General features: G+C 43.1%; 1 protein-coding gene across 12 annotated transcripts in view; it reads right to left on the bottom strand.

Moving 5' to 3' along the window:
- celf2 (cugbp, Elav-like family member 2) overlaps positions 1-23,826 on the bottom strand; it is a 349,641-nt gene that overhangs the window by 25,952 nt on the left and 299,863 nt on the right. For all 12 annotated transcript variants that reach the window (XM_034163469.1, XM_034163474.1, XM_034163471.1 and 9 more), the window contains 4 exons: positions 23,392-23,526; positions 15,673-15,752; positions 7,717-7,878; positions 5,521-5,584 (listed from right to left, as the gene is read on the bottom strand). In XM_034163469.1, coding sequence (XP_034019360.1) covers positions 5,521-5,584; positions 7,717-7,878; positions 15,673-15,752; positions 23,392-23,526 — 441 coding nt within the window. The remainder of the gene's footprint in view (positions 1-5,520; positions 5,585-7,716; positions 7,879-15,672; positions 15,753-23,391; positions 23,527-23,826) is intronic.

Below are 23,826 nucleotides of genomic sequence, written 5' to 3'. Positions count from 1 at the left end.
AAGAGAGCTTTAAATCAGAAGTGCCTGACTCCGTGGTATAACTCACAAACTCGTAGCTTAAAGCAGATAACCCGTAAGTTGGAGAGGAAATGGCGTCTCACTAATTTAGAAGATCTTCACTTAGCCTGGAAAAAGAGTCTGTTGCTCTATAAAAAAGCCCTCCGTAAAGCTAGGACATTTTTCTACTCATCACTAATTGAAGAAAATAAGAACAACCCCAGGTTTCTTTTCAGCACTGTAGCCAGGCTGACAAAGAGTCAGAGCTCTATTGAGCTGAGTATTCCATTAACTTTAACTAGTAATGACTTCATGACTTTCTTTGCTAACAAAATTTTAACTATTAGAGAAAAAATTACTCATAACCATCCCAAAGACGTATCGTTATCTTTGGCTGCTTTCAGTGATGCCGGTATTTGGTTAGACTCTTTCTCTCCGATTGTTCTGACTGAGTTATTTTCATTAGTTACTTCATCCAAACCATCAACATGTTTATTAGACCCCATTCCTACCAGGCTGCTCAAGGAAGCCCTACCATTATTTAATGCTTCGATCTTAAATATGATCAATCTATCTTTGTTAGTTGGCTATGTACCACAGGCTTTTAAGGTGGCAGTAATTAAACCATTACTTAAAAAGCCATCACTTGACCCAGCTATCTTAGCTAATTATAGGCCAATCTCCAACCTTCCTTTTCTCTCAAAAATTCTTGAAAGGGTAGTTGTAAAACAGCTAACTGATCATCTGCAGAGGAATGGTCTATTTGAAGAGTTTCAGTCAGGTTTTAGAATTCATCATAGTACAGAAACAGCATTAGTGAAGGTTACAAATGATCTTCTTATGGCCTCGGACAGTGGACTCATCTCTGTGCTTGTTCTGTTAGACCTCAGTGCTGCTTTTGATACTGTTGACCATAAAATTTTATTACAGAGATTAGAGCATGCCATAGGTATTAAAGGCACTGCGCTGCGGTGGTTTGAATCATATTTGTCTAATAGATTACAATTTGTTCATGTAAATGGGGAATCTTCTTCACAGACTAAAGTTAATTATGGAGTTCCACAAGGTTCTGTGCTAGGGCCAATTTTATTCACTTTATACATGCTTCCCTTAGGCAGTATTATTAGACGGTATTGCTTAAATTTTCATTGTTACGCAGATGATACCCAGCTTTATCTATCCATGAAGCCAGAGGACACACACCAATTAGCTAAACTGCAGGATTGTCTTACAGACATAAAGACATGGATGACCTCTAATTTCCTGCTTTTAAACTCAGATAAAACTGAAGTTATTGTACTTGGCCCCACAAATCTTAGAAACATGGTGTCTAACCAGATCCTTACTCTGGATGGCATTACCCTGACCTCTAGTAATACTGTGAGAAATCTTGGAGTCATTTTTGATCAGGATATGTCATTCAAAGCGCATATTAAACAAATATGTAGGACTGCTTTTTTGCATTTACGCAATATCTCTAAAATCAGAAAGGTCTTGTCTCAGAGTGATGCTGAAAAACTAATTCATGCATTTATTTCCTCTAGGCTGGACTATTGTAATTCATTATTATCAGGTTGTCCTAAAAGTTCCCTAAAAAGCCTTCAGTTAATTCAAAATGCTGCAGCTAGAGTACTGACGGGGACTAGAAAGAGAGAGCATATCTCACCCATATTGGCCTGTCTTCATTGGCTTCCTGTTAATTCTAGAATAGAATTTAAAATTCTTCTTCTTACTTATAAGTTTTTGAATAATCAGGTCCCATCTTATCTTAGGGACCTCGTAGTACCATATCACCCCAATAGAGCGCTTTGCTCTCAGACTGCAGGCTTACTTGTAGTTCCTAGGGTTTGTAAGAGTAGAATGGGAGGCAGAGCCTTCAGCTTTCAGGCTCCTCTCCTGTGGAACCAGCTCCCAATTCAGATCAGGGAGACAGACACCCTCTCTACTTTTAAGATTAGGCTTAAAACTTTCCTTTTTGCTAAAGCTTATAGTTAGGGCTGGATCATGTGACCCTGAACCATCCCTTAGTTATGCTGCTATAGACGTAGACTGCTGGGGGGTTCCCATGATGCACTGTTTCTTTCTCTTTTTGCTCTGTATGCACCACTCTGCATTTAATCATTAGTGATCGATCTCTGCTCCCCTCCACAGCATGTCTTTTTCCTGGTTCTCTCCCTCAGCCCCAACCAGTCCCAGCAGAAGACTGCCCCTCCCTGAGCCTGGTTCTGCTGGAGGTTTCTTCCTGTTAAAAGGGAGTTTTTCCTTCCCACTGTAGCCAAGTGCTTGCTCACAGGGGGTCGTTTTGACCGTTGGGGTTTTACATAATTATTGTATGGCCTTGCCTTACAATATAAAGCGCCTTGGGGCAACTGTTTGTTGTGATTTGGCGCTATATAAAAAAAAAATTGATTGATTGATTGATTCCGACTGTACTTTGTTGTTGAACCTATATGCGAACACAAGAAAACTTGTAGAATGTATGACAAAGCTCATCACATGGCGCAGTATTGATAAAAACAAGAACGCAGATGTGATGTGACTGTTTGCCATAAGAACGATGGAAGAACAAATTGAACATTATAAGAAATTAGTGGGAATGTGTTGCATGCTGTGAGAACACAGCAGGGACAAAATCAGGAAGAAGTATGGACTTGAAAAATGGCACATATTTTCATTTTGGCCATGTCTCTGCAGCATTCATCACAACTTTTCAGGATGCAATCTGAGCTTCATCTGAGACTGATGAACAGGGGAGGGAATGATTAAAAACAGGGGAGGGAATGGTTAAAAACACGGGAGGGAATGGTTAAAAAGAGGGGAGGGAATGGTTAAAAAATAGGTAAGGGAATGGTGAAAAACAGGTGCGGGAATGGTTTAAAAAATTGCTAAGGGAATGGTTAAAAAACAGGTGAGGGAATGGTTAAAAAACAGGTAAGGGAATGGTTAAAAAATAGGTAAGGGAATGGTTAAAAACAGGTGAAGAAATGGTTAAAAACAGGAGTGAATGGTTAAAAAAACAGGTGAGGGAATGGTTAGAAATAGGTAAGGAAATGGTGAAAAACAGGTGAGGGAATGGTTAAAAAATTGCTAAGAGAATGGTTAAAAAACAGGTGAGGGAATGGTTAAAAACAGGTAAGGGAATGGTTAAAAATAGGTAAGGGAATGGTTAAAATGGGAGGGAATGGTTAAAAATAGGTGAGGGAATGGTTAAAAAACCGGTGAAGGAATGGTTAAAAAACACCTGTCTAGTCAAAGACAAAGTCTTTACATACATTCTTTGACAAACACCTCAAAATTGAGAAAATGTTTCAATTACACTGTTCAGGACATTGTTATAACATTTTTATAAAAGATACATAAAATTATTAGTATAGACATTTGCAAGAAACAAAACAAAACAACAAATTATTGCCACAGGCACAAATATAATCAAACACAAATAGCAACAAAGTATCAAGTATGAACTTTGGTTAAAAAAAAAAGGAAAAAAAAAAAGAAATTGTTTGGGACAATGTTGTGAACAGTGTAATTGAAACATTGTCTCAATTTTGAGGTGTTTATCAAAGAAAGTGTATAAAAACCTTGACTGGGCAGGTTTTTTTTTTATCAATCTCCAAAGCACAGCTCTTTACTTCCTGCTCTCTCTCTCTCTCCCCCTCCCCCTGTCTTTTCTTTAGTGCCGTCACCTGATTTCTTTTTCTCGGGTGGTGACAAACACGACTACAAAGTCAACCCCCCCACACACACACACACTTGATGCAAAGTGGGTTTTTGTTTTTTTGTTGTTGTTGCACTTTTGCAAAGCAGCTTCACATCGATTCTTACTTGCATTTGTCAAAGGATATCTCCCTCACTGAACATACATTTTCAAGATGCCTCTGAGGGGAAAAGGAGCAGGCGGGAGATAAAAATAACCGGGTGAGAGAAGAATAAAATGGAGATGACGCCGCACAGAGAGAGAGAGAGAGACACAGACAGTTTGAGGCAAACACAATCGACTTCCCACATCAGATTCTGGTATCCGAGGCGTACAGATGGTAGCTGAGGGTGCGAGTACATATGTGTGCACGTGTGCGCTCGCGGTGCAGCCTGGTATTGGCTGTGTGTAATTGAATGGTCATTGGTGTAACTGAAGCCTCTCAGCTCTGCAGCTCCTCGTGTTAAAGACTGCGACCAGATGTCATTCAGCTGTCTCACATCTCCTGCCAATCACAAATGCCTTCCCTCGCTTTCCCTCTCCCTCCGCCGCAGATGGAGGACGGACGGATCTCCAGATTCAGACACCATTACTCACCCTTGTGTCTAAATCCCACAGCCTATTTATCTGCACCAACATGTCTGAGTTCCACGCCGAACAGCAGAGTGGGCAAAATTCAAATCAGCTACAGAGAAACTGCACAGTATTGTAACTCGAGGGAAAAAGACAGAAAGCGGCGAACACAAGACGGGGCTCGCCACTCTAAAACTCCCATCATCTCCTCTGCGAGACGCCGGTCACACTCAGAGCCGTCGAGGCGGCACTTATCATTTTCTGGCAATTTCTTCAGCCTGTTATTTTCTATTTTTGTCCGCGTCAACAGAATAAACAGCGTGCAATTAAGAGCCAACACCTTCCTAAGAAAACCACAAAGAGGAAGACAAAGAGAGAGAGAAGGAGACAGAAAGAGTGTGAGGGAGGTAAGAGAAGATGTGGTGTGAGAGAAGAGATTGGGAGGCTTAAAATAAATAGAAAAGGTGAGCGAGTGGTGAGAAAGAGGAGAAAAGGTTTAATGGAAATGGAGGAGAAGTCAAAGAGGAGGAGAAGGAGTCTCTCTGAGGCTTACGTAACCTAAATTTAACACCCTAAAAATTACATTTCTGTAATGGGGAGATTTTATCTTGTTCAACATTTAATAGGAGGTTTCTTGGCTCGCTCAAGGCTCAGATTAATACAGAAGTAGGTTAAAAAATATGCATTTTTTATTGGATCAGCTTCACTTCGGAGACTTGTCCTTTACCACTTTCATTTTTCTTGCTCAGAACTTTCACTGGACACAATCGTCCCTCTAACCGTTTATGTTTAATCCTGAGGAGAACTGGAATGGAAGTAAAAACAAAACCTGACTGTCAAAGAAAATAGCTTCAGATCAGATCCCCTCAACAGGAACACAGCAGTAGATGGCGCCAGCAAGCAGTACTGAGCTGTTCTTCTTATTCAGGCCCACTTTTAAGCACATTCTCAGCTCCCTGTTCTTTGTCTTCTCTCTGTGATTCATCCATCCCTGACAAAGCCTTGGTGCTACTCTTAGATGCCCAGGGCACAACTCCTGTCTGGCCTCATTAAAAGATCAAGACAAATCTTAGCAACACTTAATAAATCTTCAGGGCAAAGATTCGTCTTCACTCTGCCACGCGAGTTCATCTGTTATGCTCTTTGGTGCTCTTTCACTCGTCTGTACCAAATAACACAGCGGCACAACAAAGAGTCCAATGCTGTGGGAGATCACGGTTTTAGGGGCGTTTATGGACTGATTTTAGACTCACCGGCCATCTGCTGGATCCCGCTGAAGGCTCCGAGGTTACTGGAGGAGGTGGCCTGCTGGAGCAACTGACGGCAAAGAAAGACAGACAGACAGGAGAGGAGACAGTGAGCAGGGTGGACACGGACAGAGCTGAACACGCGCATGCATGTGTGTGCGATCGGAGGTGCGTCAGCTCAGCTCATAATGAGTGGTTTAGCAGCGGTTTTTTTTTTTTTTTTTGCATCGGTGCTCAATGAGTAAATGAGCTGCTAATATAGTTTGATCTCTCCTCGAAGCAAACACAGTTTGTATTCCACCACGATTCTTGCAGACAAGTTGAGCATGAAAGCTCTAATCGAGCTGACTAATTAGATTCCAAAACAAAAGTTGAATACTGATGCTGTCAAAAACTCATCCTTCAAAGACTTGAATTAACAGCAAATTAACATCTTGTTCCTATTGTGCAGCACCCGAAAACAGATGAGGCTCTTCAAAAAGGCCCAGAAAAATCAGGACTACAAATTCACAAAAACATAAACAAAAATAAATCAGTGGCACTAACAAAAAGACAGGAGGCAGAGCTGAAGATGTTGTGATTCTCTTTGGGAGTGACGAGGATGGACAGGATTAGGAATGAACATATCAGAGGGACAGCTCAGGTGGGACAGTTTGGAGACAAAGTCAGAGAGGTGAGACTGAGATGGTTTGGACATGAGCAGAGGAGGGACCCAGGGTATATAGGGAGAAGGATGCTGAGGATGGAGCCACCAGGCAGGAGGAGAAGAGGGAGGACAAAGAGGAGGTTTGTGGATGTGCTGAGAGAGGACATGCAGGTGGATGGTGAGACAGAGGAAGACACAGAGGACAGGGTGAGATGGAAACGATTTATTTGCTGTGGCGCCCCCTAACAGGAACAGCTGAAAGAAGAAGATTAAAAACTAAATAAGTGCAATTTTCAATCAAATCAATTCACACCCAGTTTGATTGAACTTTGTATTTATTCTGTTAAAAAGTGAAAAACTCCACTGCAGATGAGTCAGACTGACATCTGGTTTCGGGACAAATCAGCTTAAGTTAAAAGGTTTGCGCCAAAACATCCAAAGCGAGAAGTTGACAGAATGAGGAAACACAAATTAAAAAACAAACCAAAACACAAACTCTGATTGATTCAGAGTTTGTGTTTTGGTTTGTTTGAGTCCTTGTTCCATGTTGTGCAGCGGAGCCTCCAGTGCAGCGCATCTCAAATTGGGGATTAGTGAAATCTCAGGAGCGCCTAACTGTCCCCTGACACATAACTGGTTCAATCTCACAAAACTTACTGCTGATAACTGCTACATTCACACTGTGGACAGGCGCAGCCGTGTTATTTATTTATTTGTTATTTGTTTATTTATTATTTGTTATTTATTTATTTATTTATTTTATTTATTCAAATCACCTGATGAACAAACATTAGCAGCCTCGACAAGATCCTTCATGCAAATTAGCCAAGTTAGCCTGATAAGGGCTTCTAGGTACTGTTCTAGGCTACTGCATTTTAGGCATGAGAATGAGACATCCTGAAAAGTCCTGAATGTCAGCTGGGGCTCTGGGTCCTGCTGGAGGAGCTCAGCAGACTTTCAGCAGGTTTTCAGCAAAATTAGACCCATTTTAAGGTTTATTTTGGCAACCAAGTAGACACTTGAAAAAAGATATGAATACTTCATCCAGATCGTCCTAAAAAAATCCAGATTTCATGAAAAATCCTGAATTTGCAAGCTAACACTGACTTCAAATAAATTAATTTCTTCCAGCTGACTTCCGACAGTCTGGCTGTAGCTGCGAGCAGAATTATAAAAATTATAAAAATTAGCCCATAAGATAGCTGCCGATGTTTTTTGACAACTTCTACTTCTGTCATCTCAAAGGTAAGAAGCATCAAGAGGACCTGTGAGCAGGGGTTGAGGTTCAATTTGAATCTCAGAGTTGGGTTTAAACAATTTTGCACAATTTCACTCCAAAATATCACCGCCAAAATGTCAGTGTGACGGAATCTCAGTGAAAACTGAGAAATAACTTAAAAAGATCATCTCACTGGAAGAATGACGGAGAAGAAGAAGAAGAACAACAACAACAACAACGGAGGTGAACAAAAAACATGAAGGGAGGTTGGGGTATGGACTGAGGTGGTAAAGTGTGGAGGAGAGAACGAAGTGAGAGGAGCAGTGGGCGGTCTTACAGCCAGGTACTGCGGGGTGAGGCCGCCCAGCCCCGTCAGGCTCCCCCAGGTGGTGGCGCTGTTGAGCTGCTGCATCTGCAGCGCTAGCTGCTGCTGCAGACGCCGCTGCTCCTTGTCCTTCTGGGTGTCTGCGAACTTCACCACAATGGGAGACGAGCAGCCCTGCAGGGGGAGCAAGAGAGGTAGAGAGAGGTGAGGAGGCAAATTAAGGAACAGACAAAGAACGAGCAGACGGGTGAAAGAGGAGGAATGGATCAGGACAGGTGAACGGATGAAGGGTGAAGAGAAGCAATGAAAGGAGATAGGAAGAAGGGGATAGGGAAGGATTTAAGGAAGGAGAAGAAAGACAGAAGCAGAGTGGAGAAATGATTAGAGCTGAGTGGAAAGAGAATGAAGAGGGAAAGAAAAGAAAAGAATTCCTGAGGAGAAACAATGAAAAAATACAGAAAAGACAGAACAAATAAGGAAAGAAAGAGGGAAAAGAAAGAAATAAAACAGCAGGGAGTATGTTGAGAAGACAGGAGGAGACAAAAAGGAAGGAGGAGCAGAGAGAAAATGGGGGAAAGAGGGAAGGCAAAAAAAGCAAAAACAGGAGAAAATATTCAAGATGGAAAGAAGCTAAAATAAAGGAGATAAAAGATAAAAAGAGCTGATAAAGAAGAAAAGACAGAAGACATGAGGAAGGAAAGGAAAAAGAGGAGGACATTGACAGAAAACAGAAAGAAAGGAAGATGGGAGAAAGTATAGAAGGAAAAAAGAGAGAAGAAAGAGGAAATATGAAAGGAGAGAAAGAGGTGAACAGGAATGCAAGTGGAAAGTAATAAATCACTGGGAAAAATAAAAAGAGGAAAGACAAGAAGGACGGGACAGATGGAAAAGGAGAGATGGAATTTCTTGGTCCAAATATGAAAAAAAGCCTACGTGTAAAAAAATGGCAATCAACTGTACATTATTAATGAATAAAGGGCAAAAAAGAAAGAAAATTTCTGTTGAAATTCAAACAGTGCACATGGACCCAAAATTAAATAATGTCAAGAATAGAAAAAATACTCAGTTAAAACAGCTTTTTTTTTTTTTATTGTAACACAAGCGGCGCGCGGTGGCACTGGAAAGCCGAACCCAAAGCCAGCGGGCTTTCTTCTTTCCCCACAAGGGCTCACTTATCTCCGAGTCCAGAACAGTTTCACCAGAAACACATTTCCTGAGTTCTTCAACTATTTCATCACCTCTTATGAGGAGAGACTTGAAGTGTGCACGAGTGCAACAGCGAGAGACGGCAGAGAGTGAGCGAGAGCGATGGCCAGGAAGAGGGGTTGAGAGGGCGAGAAAAAGATTTAGAGATCTGGACCATCCTGAGAAGTGCAACTATTTTTCTGGGTTTCTCCACGGAGAAGCGATGGGAGCGCACCGTCACACAGATGGCACACAGGTGTGCAGCATCCCGTGAGCTCCTGTGCAGTGACGGCGGAAACACAGGAAGCCATAATCCATCATATCGCACCATTACTCACACAGCACAATCAAAGCTTAACTAGAGGCAAATCTGCTGGAAACAAAGGCAATCTGCCACAGGAGAGCAAGAACCTTCTGATTGAAACATTTAGTTTGAGGCACAATTGACGCTTGGCAGGGGAGGGAAGGGATTTGGCTACTTTGCAGGTAGCATTGCTCTGCAGAGTCTGACGCTCAGACAGAGTTGTTACATGTCAAATGTTGGAAAATCGATACCAGGGGCGGCTCTAGACCTGTTCCACTGAGGTGGGACGGCAAGAGATGGTGCTATTCTCCAACATGAATGTTGAATTTGCTGCGTTTTGGACAATCCTCATAAACCAGCCCAAGTAACTAATCTATTGAGCTCCAAAGCCAAGTATTCAAGAATGCCAACAGCTCTGATCATCTGGGAAGCTCCCGCCATGACCGCCGATATAGACCATGAAATACATAATCATCTGAAATGTGTGGCAGCTGCTTTTGGACATCTTAGAGGAAAGTTTGATTGAAACCGAGGTTTGGAAAGGGGTACGGTTGCGAAATATCCACTACACCACAGAACCTCCTTGAGTCCTGGATAGTTACCATCCAGGCAGACAACCAGTCCATCCCAATTTCTTGAACAGCCATCTAGCTGCCACAAGCAGGTGAAACGTGACTGTCCCCTTGACCTTCTCTGGTTGCTGGGGTCCCCAACACTGAAGGACCTGCACACCGGATCATACGCAGAGTAGCACGCCACGTAGCATGCCACGTAGCCAAAAAGTCACAGCTAACTCAGGGCAGAATGATTCATCGCGTAACATGATAATTGTACGGTGGGGACTGCTTCAAAAAGAAAACAAGAAAATCATGACATGATGAAAACTCAACTACTGTGTAAATTAATAACCATCTCTTGCAGAAGAATCATAGATCAGTTATTACATACAAACAGCAAACAGCATCAAAGATTACAATTTATACTTCAGTTCATTTTTAAATTACATGCTGTCATAGTGCGCGTGTATCGTTCCACCTCGATAGCTAACATTCCCCCGCAACGGAAGTGATACTCTTGTAATAGTGACAATTAAAATAACAATTTGCAGTTGTCATTGTACATCAACTGTGTTCTGTAATGAAAGATTCAGGAGAACTAATCTTATTTTTAGAGGGGCACTGCCCCCCCCCCCCCCCCCCCAACACATCAGAGCCGCCACTACTCTGTACAAATACGACATTCCCACCTTGGACATGTGTGAGAGAGACTCGCGGATCAGTTTATGTTTGTATGTCGGTGCTGCACTTCCTCTTTATCAGCCTGATGAGCGTGTCTCCTGTCTGATGGCGGCGAGGCCATATTTACTCCGTCTCTCCACCAGTCATTTTCTCTGTTCATTCTGACCGCACAGATAAAGCAGAGGAGACGACAGGAGAATTGCATTTGGAGGGAGAGTGTCAGTCTGGGGCCCTCGCCACTGCAGTCGATTCCCCTTGAGACAGGAGCTTCCTATCCGTCTCCGCTAAATATCTTATTACTCCACCTGACACCCTGAAGGGGGGCGGCTCAGCCTGGAAGGCGAGCCCTCATCCGGGAGAGGGACACAGCTACCTGGACCTCCTCACATAAATACACCTGCAATTATCTTCTTCTTTTAAACATATTACAGTTTTCTAAGGGGACCGTGAACTAGCTTGTATTTGATGCAAGTTTTTGAAAAAGTGACCCTTTTTTTTTTTTTTTTTTTTTTAAACATCACTGGGATGGTGAAATGGACGACAGTGTCTCTGCTGCAAAGAAACAAAATGCTATCAAGTTCTAACGCTCAAATACTCTCTTCAAAATGATTCAAAATATTTGTCACATCAGCTAAAATTCACATCCATCTGTTGCAGAAACGCTCATTTAGGTTCCGCTTTTAAACCTGCCCAGCAGGGTGAGCCAAACTAGCACACAAGTCCTTTGGAATACACAAAAGTAACAATTCAGGAATAACTCTGTCACCCAGCGTGACAATAATCACCATCTGGTTTGATGTTTTTAAGTGTAGCGCTGGTTTGTCTTTGAAACCAGTTTTTTTATTTGGCGTCTGTCTTCTCGAGTACTGACGTCTCGTGACAACAGGCGCTCCGTTTTTGGAGCACATCTTAGAAAGTAACTGACACGTGGTGTCAAAGATTTTTATCTTTCAGTGGGTAAAACAGTGAAATTCAAAAAAGCATCATTTAATCTCTTTTTAATCACTGCATTATTATTTGTCAGCGTGTGCGACATGTCTTACACTGACGCTGAGGACAGAATAATAAGTGCCTGCTGTAATTATAGCATCCAAATTTATAATTATGTAATTATACCACACGGAGCATTTGTTATGCTGCAATGCTACGCCTCAGCGGCCACGCACACACACCCGCGCGCACACACACACACACACACAGTATCTGATTTGAACCTAAATGTCCAGTAAAATAATGAGTGACTTTTTGGACTTGTCCACACTTTAGCTGGAAGACGTGTCCTGACGTGTCGTGTGTGAATAAAAGACGGAGTGACTGATATGTAAAAGTTGATTTGTTTATTTGTCCACTACCATCCAGTAAGAATTGCAAAACACATTTTGAGTAAAATTTAAAAATGGACAATTCCTGTTGCATTTGACATTTTATAACAATGTAACCCCACAAAATTTGACACTTTTTTTTAAACAAGTGTCTTGTTTTTAGAGTGCTTCATACAATTTAACAGTGAACGGGAACTCAGTGCAGCACATGTGCACACCACAGCCTGTTGTTGTGTGGGCCGCTGAAGAGGAGGTACTGCTGGCCCACCACCACCAGAGGGCGTCCTGCCTGGAGTGCGGGCTCCAGGCACCAGAGGGCGCTGCCGCCTCACAGGAGCAGCCGGGGTGACAGCTGTCGCTTATCACCGACGACAGCTGTCATCAATCATCAGATCTACAATGGTATATCAGCAAGACGGCATCTCCACCTCATTGCCGAGATATCGTTCTACCTGAAAGGTAATATCCTCAGCTGACAGCTCGATAGAAAGGCTTTTTTTTTTGTGATTTTGTGAGTGATAACAGACTTTTTCTCCGACGAGAGGTGGAGGTAGCTTCCCTGCCGTGCAGATTGCTGGGTGCAGACGCACCCACGTTTAACTGTGTTTTTGTTCCTCGCCAGCAGTACCAGGTCTGACACGCGGAGGCAGTGGCCACCTGGGAGTTCGGGACTTGGCGGCTCCAGTATTCCCGGGGTCTGGTGGCGGAGGAAATCGTGTGGTTCCGGTTCTGCTTTGGACAGGCGTCTCCTATCCTCGAGCCTGCCCACACGACAGCTTGTAATTTGACCTTCGATCTATTGTGTGATCTGTTGTGTTTGTTGTGCACGTTCGCAACAGTAAAGTGTTGTTATTTGACCTATTCCATTGTCCGTTCATTTGCGCCCCCTGTTGTGGGTCCGTGTACTTACACTTTCCCAACACCTGTGCTGTTTTTAACATAAGGGGTTTTTAACAATAAGCAAGATGGACAAATAAACGTATATTGGACAACATACTGGATGTTATTTGATGTAGTTTGGACAAAAGAAATCATCAGATGGACACGGACTGTTGGCCCACAACATTGGAAACACAAAAATAAAAAAGTGAGACCATTTGATGACCTGATGTCCATCATATCCAAATCTGCACATGTGACCAAGTTTGTTCTTTAAAACAACAAAAAGTTTGAAGTGTGAAATTAGTTCTACTAATGCAGTGGAGCTAATGGCTAACTCCTCATGTTTAGCAGTAGGTGCAAAGCAGAAGAAAATACAGTGCCTCCTACAGTCCTGGAGTGATAAAGCGCTGCGCTGTGCAATGCAGCAAAACCGCAATAATGTGAGTAAATCTTTAGAGATTAAAAAAGTAAATCTGCTCAGCTTTTTTTAAGCATCATTAAAGAGATGTACAGTAAGTTTTACTGGAGTTTGAAAATGTGAAACAGCTTTTGTCACAAACGATCTCACCATTTTTAACAGCAGATTCACGATTGAATCATTAGACTAATAATGTTAGTATGATTTAATATGACAGTGAGAATAAAATGGTACAGCCCCGCCCCTCGACATCAAAGCTGTCCGTCCCTGTTCTCTTCAGTAAAGCAGACAGATGTGCTGGTTCACTCTTTCAGCAGACACGCGGCGCTTTCTCTCATGTTCTACTTAAGCTCTTGTCTAAATCCACTTGAACGTTTGTGCGTCTCTGTGCAGCGAGTGCAGGATAACATGCAAGTGGGCTTCCAGTGTCATCAAGGGGGAAAAAAATAAAGAAGCACAGGGCCCCTAAATGAGCCCGACCAAGAAGAGTGAATAATGTGGAGCACGAATCAGCACCAACAACACGGCCGAGCTACTTCTGCTCCGCCCGCTCTGTCCTCCTCCTATCCACTTTCATTACAGTCTGACATTCACTCAGCACGTGTGCATGAGGGTGTGCACGTGAATGTCACGGCAAAATGAGAATGGATATGACCGTGACAGGTCCATCAGTGAACAGCGCCCGGTCCTCTTTCCTCGTCGGGAGGAAAAAATAAATAAATATTTGCACCATCTTGGCCTTTCTGAGACAGTGTGGTGCAACAAAGTCAAGACAATAAGCTAACTCTATTTACCAGACCTCATTCAGACCCCGGAGTAATTACTTTTAAATTGCAAAACTGAGGAACGTTAACAAACGGATGCAGCAATTTAGGTCCGCCTGCAGGGGAGACAGCTTGTTTTCAAATGGAAATGGAGGTGTTTTGCTATTGTCCACTGCAATATCACTGTGTTCTGGTTTAAGGCTTATTGTTTTCCTGCGTGTCCGATAAAAGCGAGGGACACGGGCAGTGTTTACCAGCCCCATTGTGGCAGACAACTGCTCAGAGCGAGGATAATTCTAGCTTAATATTTAACGCTGTCACAAGAGAGCATCACTCCTTCGACTCAGAAAGACAGACAGACTCGCTGCTGCCGCCGCTGCTCAGGAATACAAATCAACACGTCGTTATTCATCGCACGACAACACAAACAAAAATTCCCAACGCACAGAGGGAAAAACATACACTTCCACCCATCAGGGTCGTGGCACATCAATAGCAGCCTTGATTACTTGATTATCATGATCAGCGCTAATGAAGGGACGACAGGGTTAAACACCACTCGTCCTTTTTCCTTAGTGAAGCCAGTTATTACCACTCATGCCGCTTTTGTCTCCGTCTCTGACTCACAGGCTTGTATACGGCGTAATTCGCACCCAAATCACAGCGCTGTCATCTTCACCTGTCAACAGTTACAAGGGGCGCCCCAAAAACCTGGAGAACACAAAGACACCACAGCTGGCCGCCCCTACGGTAATTATGAAGGCCCAACAGGAACCCCGAACACGAGATGGCTAACGGGCTCTGGTGAAACAGGAAGTCCACAACAGCAGATCAGGTGGAGGAGGTGACGGCTTGTAACCCAACAGCTGTGAAGGCGGACGAAGGCTGCAGCAGGTCCTCAGACCCTGATCGTCTGGGATCTCCCAGCCATCGGACCGGGCTAAGGATCTGTCCTGGACCGTGTGTTTGTCCATGTGCAACGACATCTCCACATGAAACAAACTCACACACATCCGGCTCTCGATCAACTCTGCATGTAGCATCCAGACTGGGCCTGTTCAGTCATCTCAGCGTCCACCATCCCATCCAGCAATTGATCAAGAGACAGTCTTCCTCACCAATGAGGGATTGCCACAATGACAATCTCAGTGATGTTCATGTCTCTGAGTCTTTGAGATCCAGAGATGCCTGGGAGGAGCTTATGTAGTCATGAGGTTGACAGAGATGTTTAATGATGCTGATATCACTCCAGGAGACTGAAGGTCCAAGTCTTAATGGCCCTGGTGCTTCCTGTCTTACTGTGTGGTTGAGATTTGGACCGAAGGTGATGACTGGATGCTCCCATCAGTACAGTAATATCACTTTTCTCAATATTATTTGGTAAAAAAACAAACAAACTGCAATATATTGTAATATCTTGAATTGTAAGACTTGTGTCATGATACCAATCGTATCAACAGACTCTTGCCAGTACACAACCCTGAATTTAAGGCATAGTCCTACATGTTTATTTTCCTTGAGCTCAGAGATGATGACTTGGAATGATGCCTACATTACCTGTGCAAGCCCCAAGATGAAAGGATTTAGGTGGAAGAAAAAATAACAACAAGCAAATAGATAAATCGGACTCGACTTTGGGTCTCATCCCAAAGATCTGATATGTTCTGGATCAGGGTTCATATATCAAAAGTGGTCCAAAGCTGGTATGAAAAATGGCTTCACAGTGGGGGGGGGAGGGAGAGAGAGAGAGAGAGAGAGAGAGAGAGAGAGAGAGAGAGAGAGAGAGAGAGCAGTGTGAATGCAAGTCTGCAGAGCAGTGAGAAGCAGAGGTCAAGAAAGGTCGGGCGTACAGTACCTCCATAGTCTGAGACTGGTGCATGGCTTTGATTGCATTCTGTGCCATAGCTCTGGTGGAAAACGTGACAAATGCACATCCTGTAGGAAGGAAGGACGGAAGGAAGGAAGGGAGGGAGGGAAGGGAGGGAAGGGAGGAATGGACGGATAGTGGAAGGGAGGGCAAAAGGGCAGGGAGAGGAGCAGGAGGAGTAGGGGGGAGACGAGAAAGAACAAAAACAAGACAAAAGGGTTGGACACGTCGTTGTTATAAATAAACCCAAAACAGAGATTGATACAGAGAACAGCTCACACAGCGTCATGACGACCACAAACCCGACCCCCTGCCCCACCACACCCCAGACAACCCAATCACCTGCTCGCCTTTTTGATTGGCCGCCGATGCCTCAGGCGCAAGCTCCTTCTCTTCCTCCTCCTCATCTCATTCTGTCATCATCTTTTATTTTCCGTCTCGCTCCTACACGCTGACCGAATTAGTCATACCTGAATTCAACCGCTCGCTCTCAACAATTCAACAATGTAAATCGCTCCCAATTTGCATGAAAGTGATTTGAATTCATTTGGGCTTGTATTGTGCGTCTGATTGGGTGCCCTCATTCTCTCTTTGTCAAACAGGAAAGCGATGTGGCGGCGGCGACGGGGTGGGTACTAAATATCTGCAGGGGTTTGGGAAGACTGGGAGAGCATGAAAGGAATCAGACAGAAAATCACATTAATTCAATCCACAGGAGAGATGAAGAGGGAACCGGATGGGGGGAGGAGGAGGAGGAGGAGGTGCGATCAGCGTCCTCCGCGAACTGACGACTTTAACCCGATCAGGATCGGGCACAAACGAAGGCGGTTTCAGGTTGTTTGTGGGTTACGGTGATGCAAGATTGTGTTTGTCTGGCTGGTTAGGGAGTGATTAGAGGAGATAATGTGAGAAGTGCTTCAACAAGCCCCCCAGCTAATAATACTAATAATATGCTAACAAACTCACCAGGCTGTGTTAGCGCAGCCAGGCCTGAACTGATTACAAACGCACACACGGGCAGGTTGAGCTGACTGACGGGTTTGGCTACGGAGCGAAGAACTAACAGACAGACTCGCTGGCGGTGTGGACGGGACGGAAGGATGGACGGGGGTGGGGGTGGGGGGGTGAGGAGCGAGTGCGAGGATGAAGTGGTGGAAATGAAGCAGAGATGGAGAGAAATAGATGCTGCTGTCATGCACTTCCACCTCCATCAAAAGACGACTGCTGGTGTGAAAGAACGAGGACGCGGCTGAGGGACAGCGGTCAGTGTTTCTCCTGATTACAGCCAGATAGATTAGATAGATCCTGTGACATCACCCGAATGTTTTATGAAAAGCGGGTCTGAAGCTCAAACAGGGACTTTTATGAAGAAACAAGGGAAAGTGAACAAGCGAATTTTGATTTGATCATTTTTCCTAAATGCTCTTGTGGACTGGGCAGTGGTTTCATATCGAGTCGTGCTGGACACTGGTATTAAAAATCATGACGAGAATATTGGCTCGGTGACTGTGGAGTCAACGAAAACCAGCGGTGAGTTGGGTAGCCCCGACCCAATACCCAATACCCACAACCCAAACATAGATAAATAGTTCCTGTGGTGTTGAGAGATAACGCGGGAGTCAAACAGATAGATTTGTGGGGGAGGTGATGGTCTGGGGGAGGTGATGGTCTAGTGGTTAAGGTGTTGGGCTTGAGACCAGAAGATCCTGGGTTCAAATCCCCGCCTGACTGGAAAATCACTAAGGGCCCTTGGGCAAGGTCTTTAATCCCCCATTGCTCCCGGTGTGTAGTGAGCGCCTTGTATGGCAGAACCCTGACATCGGGGTGAATGTGAGGCATTATTGTAAAGCGCTTTGAGCGTCTGATGCAGATGGAAAAGCTAACATGGTGTCCTCCTCTGTAAATGGTGTGAAAGAAGTACCCAGGTTATCGCACACTGACACAAGGTGGTACTGACCACGTGCTAATAATGAGTGAGAATGCGTAAGTGGAGTTACAGTGGAGCTAGCATCACCAAGTTATGGATACCTGCTAATGGTACTAACATACAAATTAAATACTAATAATACTAAAATTACACTTGACAGATATACTGCAGCACTGACTACTTTGAAGGTTGGTCAGTACAATTAACAACACATCAAGTGGTGCCACTAATACCAGCTAATCTGACAAATTCTGCTAACTGGCTACACCACGCAGTAAATTAAAACGCTATTGTAGAAGGCCCGCATATTTTTAAGCACTCTATAGTCCAGAATCTTGGAGTCATCCAGTTTATTTTCCAACTGGAATGCATCTAGCTCAGGTGTGACATCATAAGGTAAATGGACTGGACCCCAGAAGGAACAGAATATTGTGGGTCATGGAATTTGGTGGCCAGATCAAGAACACTCTTTATCTGGGTAAAAACAGGGAGCTACAAGTTACTGACTGCAATGACTAAAAATGACTATTCCATTTCCGACTATGTTAGTTTAGACCAGTTTTGGTTTATTTTTGTTCTCTGATAGAGTGTGCGCTTTTTTTTGTTGGGGGGGGGGGGGGGGTCTGTTTTGGGACAAACACATAAAAACTAATGTCATTCCAACTCCACTTGCCTGATTTGAGTTTAGGAACCATCAAATTAAAGCTGAACAACTGCACTTTGCAAGCATTTTCATTATTTTCCTTCAGCTCCAACAATCAGCGACAGAGGGTTAAAAAAAACAACTTTTTCCTCTTCGCTGTTTTTGCTAATGCTTTGGTTTTCCATTTCTTTTATTTTGTAAATTTGATTTTTCTACAGCTGGACTACTTAACATTCAAGAGGTGATCAAATTAATTTGGCTGAGTAAATATTTTGATGTGTCCTTTACAGAGCCGTCTGCTGAACAGCACGGCGGAAAACAGGTCGGAACCCCCCACTGGAAGCTGAATAAGAAGAATATATATAGACACGTCACAATCTGTCATTTATCTGCTGATATCATTATTTTAATTTTTAAAGATAAATTGTAATGATGCGTTGCCCCAGAATGACATGAGTTCTGATGGGGATTCTGGTTGAGTTAGGTGGTTAGGTCTCTAAGTTAACGGCTGCCGTATATTGAGAAGCTCTGAAGTCCCCCAAAGTACTTCGGCGCTCAGAAAACCTTCTATTCCTGCATAACCTGTTTCTTCATCTTCTAAATAAAACATTCATCAAAGACTAACCATTGGTTTATTGATGGGAGAGATGATGATAATAATATAACTGTTGGCGGATCAGCCATCACTTCTCACTGGTTGGACTTTTTTTTTTTTTTTTTGGTGGAGAGATGGGACGTGGCACGAGAACTAAAAATACCTCAAGGGCCGCATTCTGTCATCAGCAGAGAACCAAACAGTCCTTTAATGAAAGTAGGGTAGCTCCCCAGGCCCAGTCATCCACCAGTGGTCTGATCCATATTTTATTAATAGCGGGATGGCGGCGTACTGTTCTGATTGATACCGCGGTTTAACCAGAGCTCAGCAGTGCAGTTTTAGGAGGGACTGAGGACCTCTGGGACAGGCTGACAAACAGAAACCCTTAAAGACCGATTTATTGGGTAGGGTGTTAATTTACTCGGTATTTCCTCTTTGACTTGTGCAAGCTGCTACATGGTTTATAACAGTTTTGCAGAAATGAGGATTTGAGCATCTCATCTGAAATTTTCATGAGGACAAAAGAGAGAAGCAGAAAAAGGGACGGAAGGCAGAAACGGGAAAGGGAGGGAACAACGCCGATGTGGGATGTTGGAGAAAAAGAGGACAAATTGATGCAAAGGAAGATTCTAGGACAGCCAATGTGACTGGAAAGAGAAGGGGGCGGAGCTGCAAGAAGAGGCAAAGGAACATGGGAGTTTTAGGAGGTTTTTTGGACCGAGATAGACAACCTTGAGGAGGAAGAGAAAAGGACGCACATCGAGAAAATAACACTCTGGCCAACAATTAAACATCCAGAACGTTTGACAAGCACAGAAAATATAAATACATGACCAACAGATCAACATGGAACCTGCGTGACGATGACAGCGAGTGACAGGAGGAGGAGGAGAAACGCTCGTCCGTCTCCTCAGCACATAGAAACAACAAAAGGGAGGGGGGAGGAAGGGGGTTGAAGGTGAGGGGGTGTGAGTGTGTGTGTGTGTGACAGAGACAGGCTTGTGATTGTGAGGAGGAAGAATGATGATGATGATGGAAGCAGGTGGCTGCAGCCCAGACGGTACAGCAGGTTGTCCATGAACCAAGGGGTTGATGAATCAATCCCTGATTACTCCTACCGGTGTGCCAAAGTGCTCTTGAGCAGGACAAATGGATAGAGGTGCCGACAGCAGGCGACCAAGTCACCTTTAGATAAAACTGTCTCCCAAATACAGTTGGCTGCAAACGTGTTTGTGCAACGTTGATGCTCAATGTCAATATTTTCAGTAAAAGTTTGTGTAATTCATGAATACCTCCTCTAGAAATCCTTGTGACTAGCTTGTATGCAACATTTACAAACGCTGACCCAAGCTGTCCCATCACTGCTAACATTTGACGTAGCTGTGATAAACGGAGTCTGTAACAACGGCTATTACATTAGCTAACTGCAAAACATCATACAATTACAAAGCTTGTCTTGACTAAAGTGTAAATCCTTGAAAAATGACGAAATGTAGTTTTACTTGTAGTAATACTTGTTAACTTATTATCTGTGTAGCAATCATGCTAGTTAGCTAGCTAGCCCAGTTATTATGATGGCACTCCAAGCTAGACTAGCTTGACTACTTAGCATGTAGCTGGCTAAAAATGGAAACTGCTACTCTTGTTTGTTTGTAAATATATTTTGGTAAGATATATTCAACACGCAACGTCAGGCTGCAACCGAGCTAGCAATTTTACTTTGTAATTCACCTAGCAGGTGTGACGTTAGATATTTGTGCACACTGACAAACGCCACACTTTGGACCACACAGAGAATATTTACACTGGCAACTGTTAGCATGGTCAGGGCAACTCAGCAACGCAGCACACAGGAAGCGGGTGAGAGAGATTCAACTGGTTTAAACGTGACTGCTTCTGTCTGCACGTTAAAGTATCCTTGAGCAAGATAAACTTTAAATTGTTCCAAATGTGAAAGTTAGCATTTCATTTAAAAACTTCACACTAGTTTTGCCAAAGATGTTAAAAACAAAACTCCTAAACCCCGAGGTTGTAAGACAGTTAATAAGCAGAGTTTTACATCTTACCTAAATAAGAACAATAATAATAATTATTATGACATGGCTGTGACACTATATGTGCTCTGACTGGCTGATTACTGGCCGGATATTTTCCCATATCTGGACCGGTTTCCATGATGATCGGCCTGAACGCATATTTTCTTTCTGTCTGAACACGCATTTTCTTTACAAACCAGGAAGCTAAAAACGCGTTTAGAAAAACCGTTGGACATGAATGTACTCCATAAATATCTAAACAGCATTGGAAAAAACACACAGATTGAAAGCTTAAAGCTAACAACTGGACCACCTGTTAACAAGTTCCTGCTCTGCTCAGGTGTTCTGTCAGGACACCGGCCGTCAGCTCGGAAGTGAGCTAAGGTGAGCCGCTGCTCAGCTCCGCTTCAGAGCTCTGAGCAGAGGAGGTGAACCCGTTCTTTTTTTTTTTTTTTTGGTGGTGAACTTAACCTCTGCTGCTCACGGCTCGGAGGTGAAGCGAACGGCTTCACTTCTGCTCTGACTACGAGCCATCAGCAGCTTTCAGGCATTAGCGTGTTTATATATATATATATATATATATATATATATATATATATATATATATATATATATATATATATATATATATATATATATATATATCGGGTGCCCCCCAAAAAATATACAACATGTTTGACCCTTAAATGCTACAAACTTAATCACTTATGTTTCTTTTTTACTTGCAGAGACCCTGAAGTTTATGTTGATGCCAAGCAAGACTCAGGAAAATGCCAAGATTAATCAAATTATTGAGTTTTGGCACCAGACCAAGAGTGTCAAACAGGTGCAGCGACTTTATGCTAGCCTGATAAAATGCAGGGCCAATATTGACAATGGTATGAAAAACTTCAACCTTTCAGCTTTCTATCCAGCCATAAATATATATATATATATATATATATATATATATATATATATATATACACACATACACACACACACACCATATAATAAATGAATTATTAACCTCACTTGCTCGGTCTGTACGGGAATATCAGACCTCTGTGTTTTTCACACAGACCTCGCTGGCGTTCGGTTCGTACTTACAACTCGGCCTGATATTTTCCCGTACGGACCTCACGTTTGGTTAATAATCCTTTATTATTTTTGTTTAACAAAGTAATTTGAAACCTGGCAAACAAGTGCGGGATTCACAATAACCTACTAGATGTGTGCAAACTGATGTTTTTTCTCTGATGGAATCACGACAGCAGTTTATTGGAACAAATCAAAGTGCCTCAGTGAGAGTCGATCAGACAGTTTGTGTTCGATGTTTGAGATCCGGTCAGGTCTAAAGTCAGTGTTTTTCTCCACCTCACCAACTGTAGCTGCAGACCAAAGAAGTGAGGCAGCGCTTTTTTAATAATCTGGTTTCTGGTTACATTTCTAAATCAGTCTCCGGAAAATACAAGTGAAGCATATTTGTATTGTTTTTAACAGCATGAACCAAGTCCATGACAAATTTTGAAGAGGAAAAAAAAAATTAAAGTAGCCTGTTTTCTGTGAGGCAATTTAAAAAATGACTCGTAACTCTGAGTCCATGTGGTTTTTAAAAATACATCATTCTGACTAAAATTCAATCATCCTCTGTTCACTGAAAGCAAGTAAAAAAAATAAATAAAAATAACTTCTGGTTTCCATTTTGCTTTAAAAGACTTGGTTGAAATACATTTGATATTTAAAAGCAAAGTAATATTTAGTGCACAAAACAGCAATTTGCCTTCAGATTTGGACAAAGAAAGCAGCCTTCAGCTTCACATCGGAAGCATCAAAGAGCTTCGGACGGACGTATGGAAAGAACGGATGTGAATGGAGGTGAGGAAGGAGGCGGAGGAGGAGTGATGAGGGTCACGGCTGAGAGAGAGAGAGGGGGAGGCAAAAGAGAGAGAGACAGAGAGAAAAGATATATATATATATACAGAGTGAAAAGGAAAAGCATGTACCGACAGTGGCTACAACAGCCTCTAGATGGCGCTGCAGTTCATTTTGTATTTACAGTAAATTGACGGAGGTGAGTTTTCTTCCTGCTGCAGACGACTAATCAGCAGAGTTTACTGCAAATAAGCTTCTCCAGAAATGATGACAGCTCAGAAAATACTTTGGGTGAAAGAAACTGAAGAGGAAAAATTGGGAAAACTTACAAATGAGCACCTGATTATACGGCGGAGTTCTTCAGAGGAAACAAACACTTCAAACTACAAAGCGCCTCTGCTCTGACACTGTTTTATATCCAACTTTCCTGTTCAAATACACACATACTTTTTTGTAATAAAACTAAAATAATGAGCTGGACATGCAAAGTGACGACGCTCATCTTCAACCAGCTGCTCACGTCTCACCGCGATGAGGTCACGACCTGAGATTGACTAAGTGGAACTGCAGCGGCCCCCAGAGGCCGTTCAGGTAAAATTATTCACAGGAAGAGCATCAAGAGTGGATGAAGGTGACCCAGAGCCACACAAACCTCTGCTGAGTCCGTCTGGGCCTCGGAGGATCCGGCACTCCTCGATCTGTCCGAACGCAGAGAACATGACCCGGATGTCGCTCTCGTTGCACTTCTTTGACACCATGCCTATGAACAACTTCCTGTCTTCCACTGCTGCAAGACCAGAAGAACAAGTGCTATGAATGGAGGGCAGAAAGGAACCCCCCCCCCCCCCCCAAAAAAATAGCTGTAATATTCAAAGTCCAACAACCAATACCATCGGGCCTTGGAGGATGTTTGAAGGATGTTGTGGATAGAAACAGTATGTGACAACAGTGTTGACGCCATTACGGATTTTAGGATTCATGTTTAAAGATGTTACTGTTTTTATGTCAGTTTCGCTGTTGGAAATCTAACAACTATACTTTGTTATAGATGTTTTTGATATTTGTTTCAAATGAAATCTATTCAAAT

The sequence above is a fragment of the Thalassophryne amazonica genome, chromosome 22 (assembly GCF_902500255.1).
Source record: "Thalassophryne amazonica chromosome 22, fThaAma1.1, whole genome shotgun sequence".
Taxonomy (NCBI): domain Eukaryota; kingdom Metazoa; phylum Chordata; class Actinopteri; order Batrachoidiformes; family Batrachoididae; genus Thalassophryne; species Thalassophryne amazonica.
Note: the sequence above shows the minus strand (reverse complement) of the source record. Positions and strands in the feature narration are given on the sequence as shown.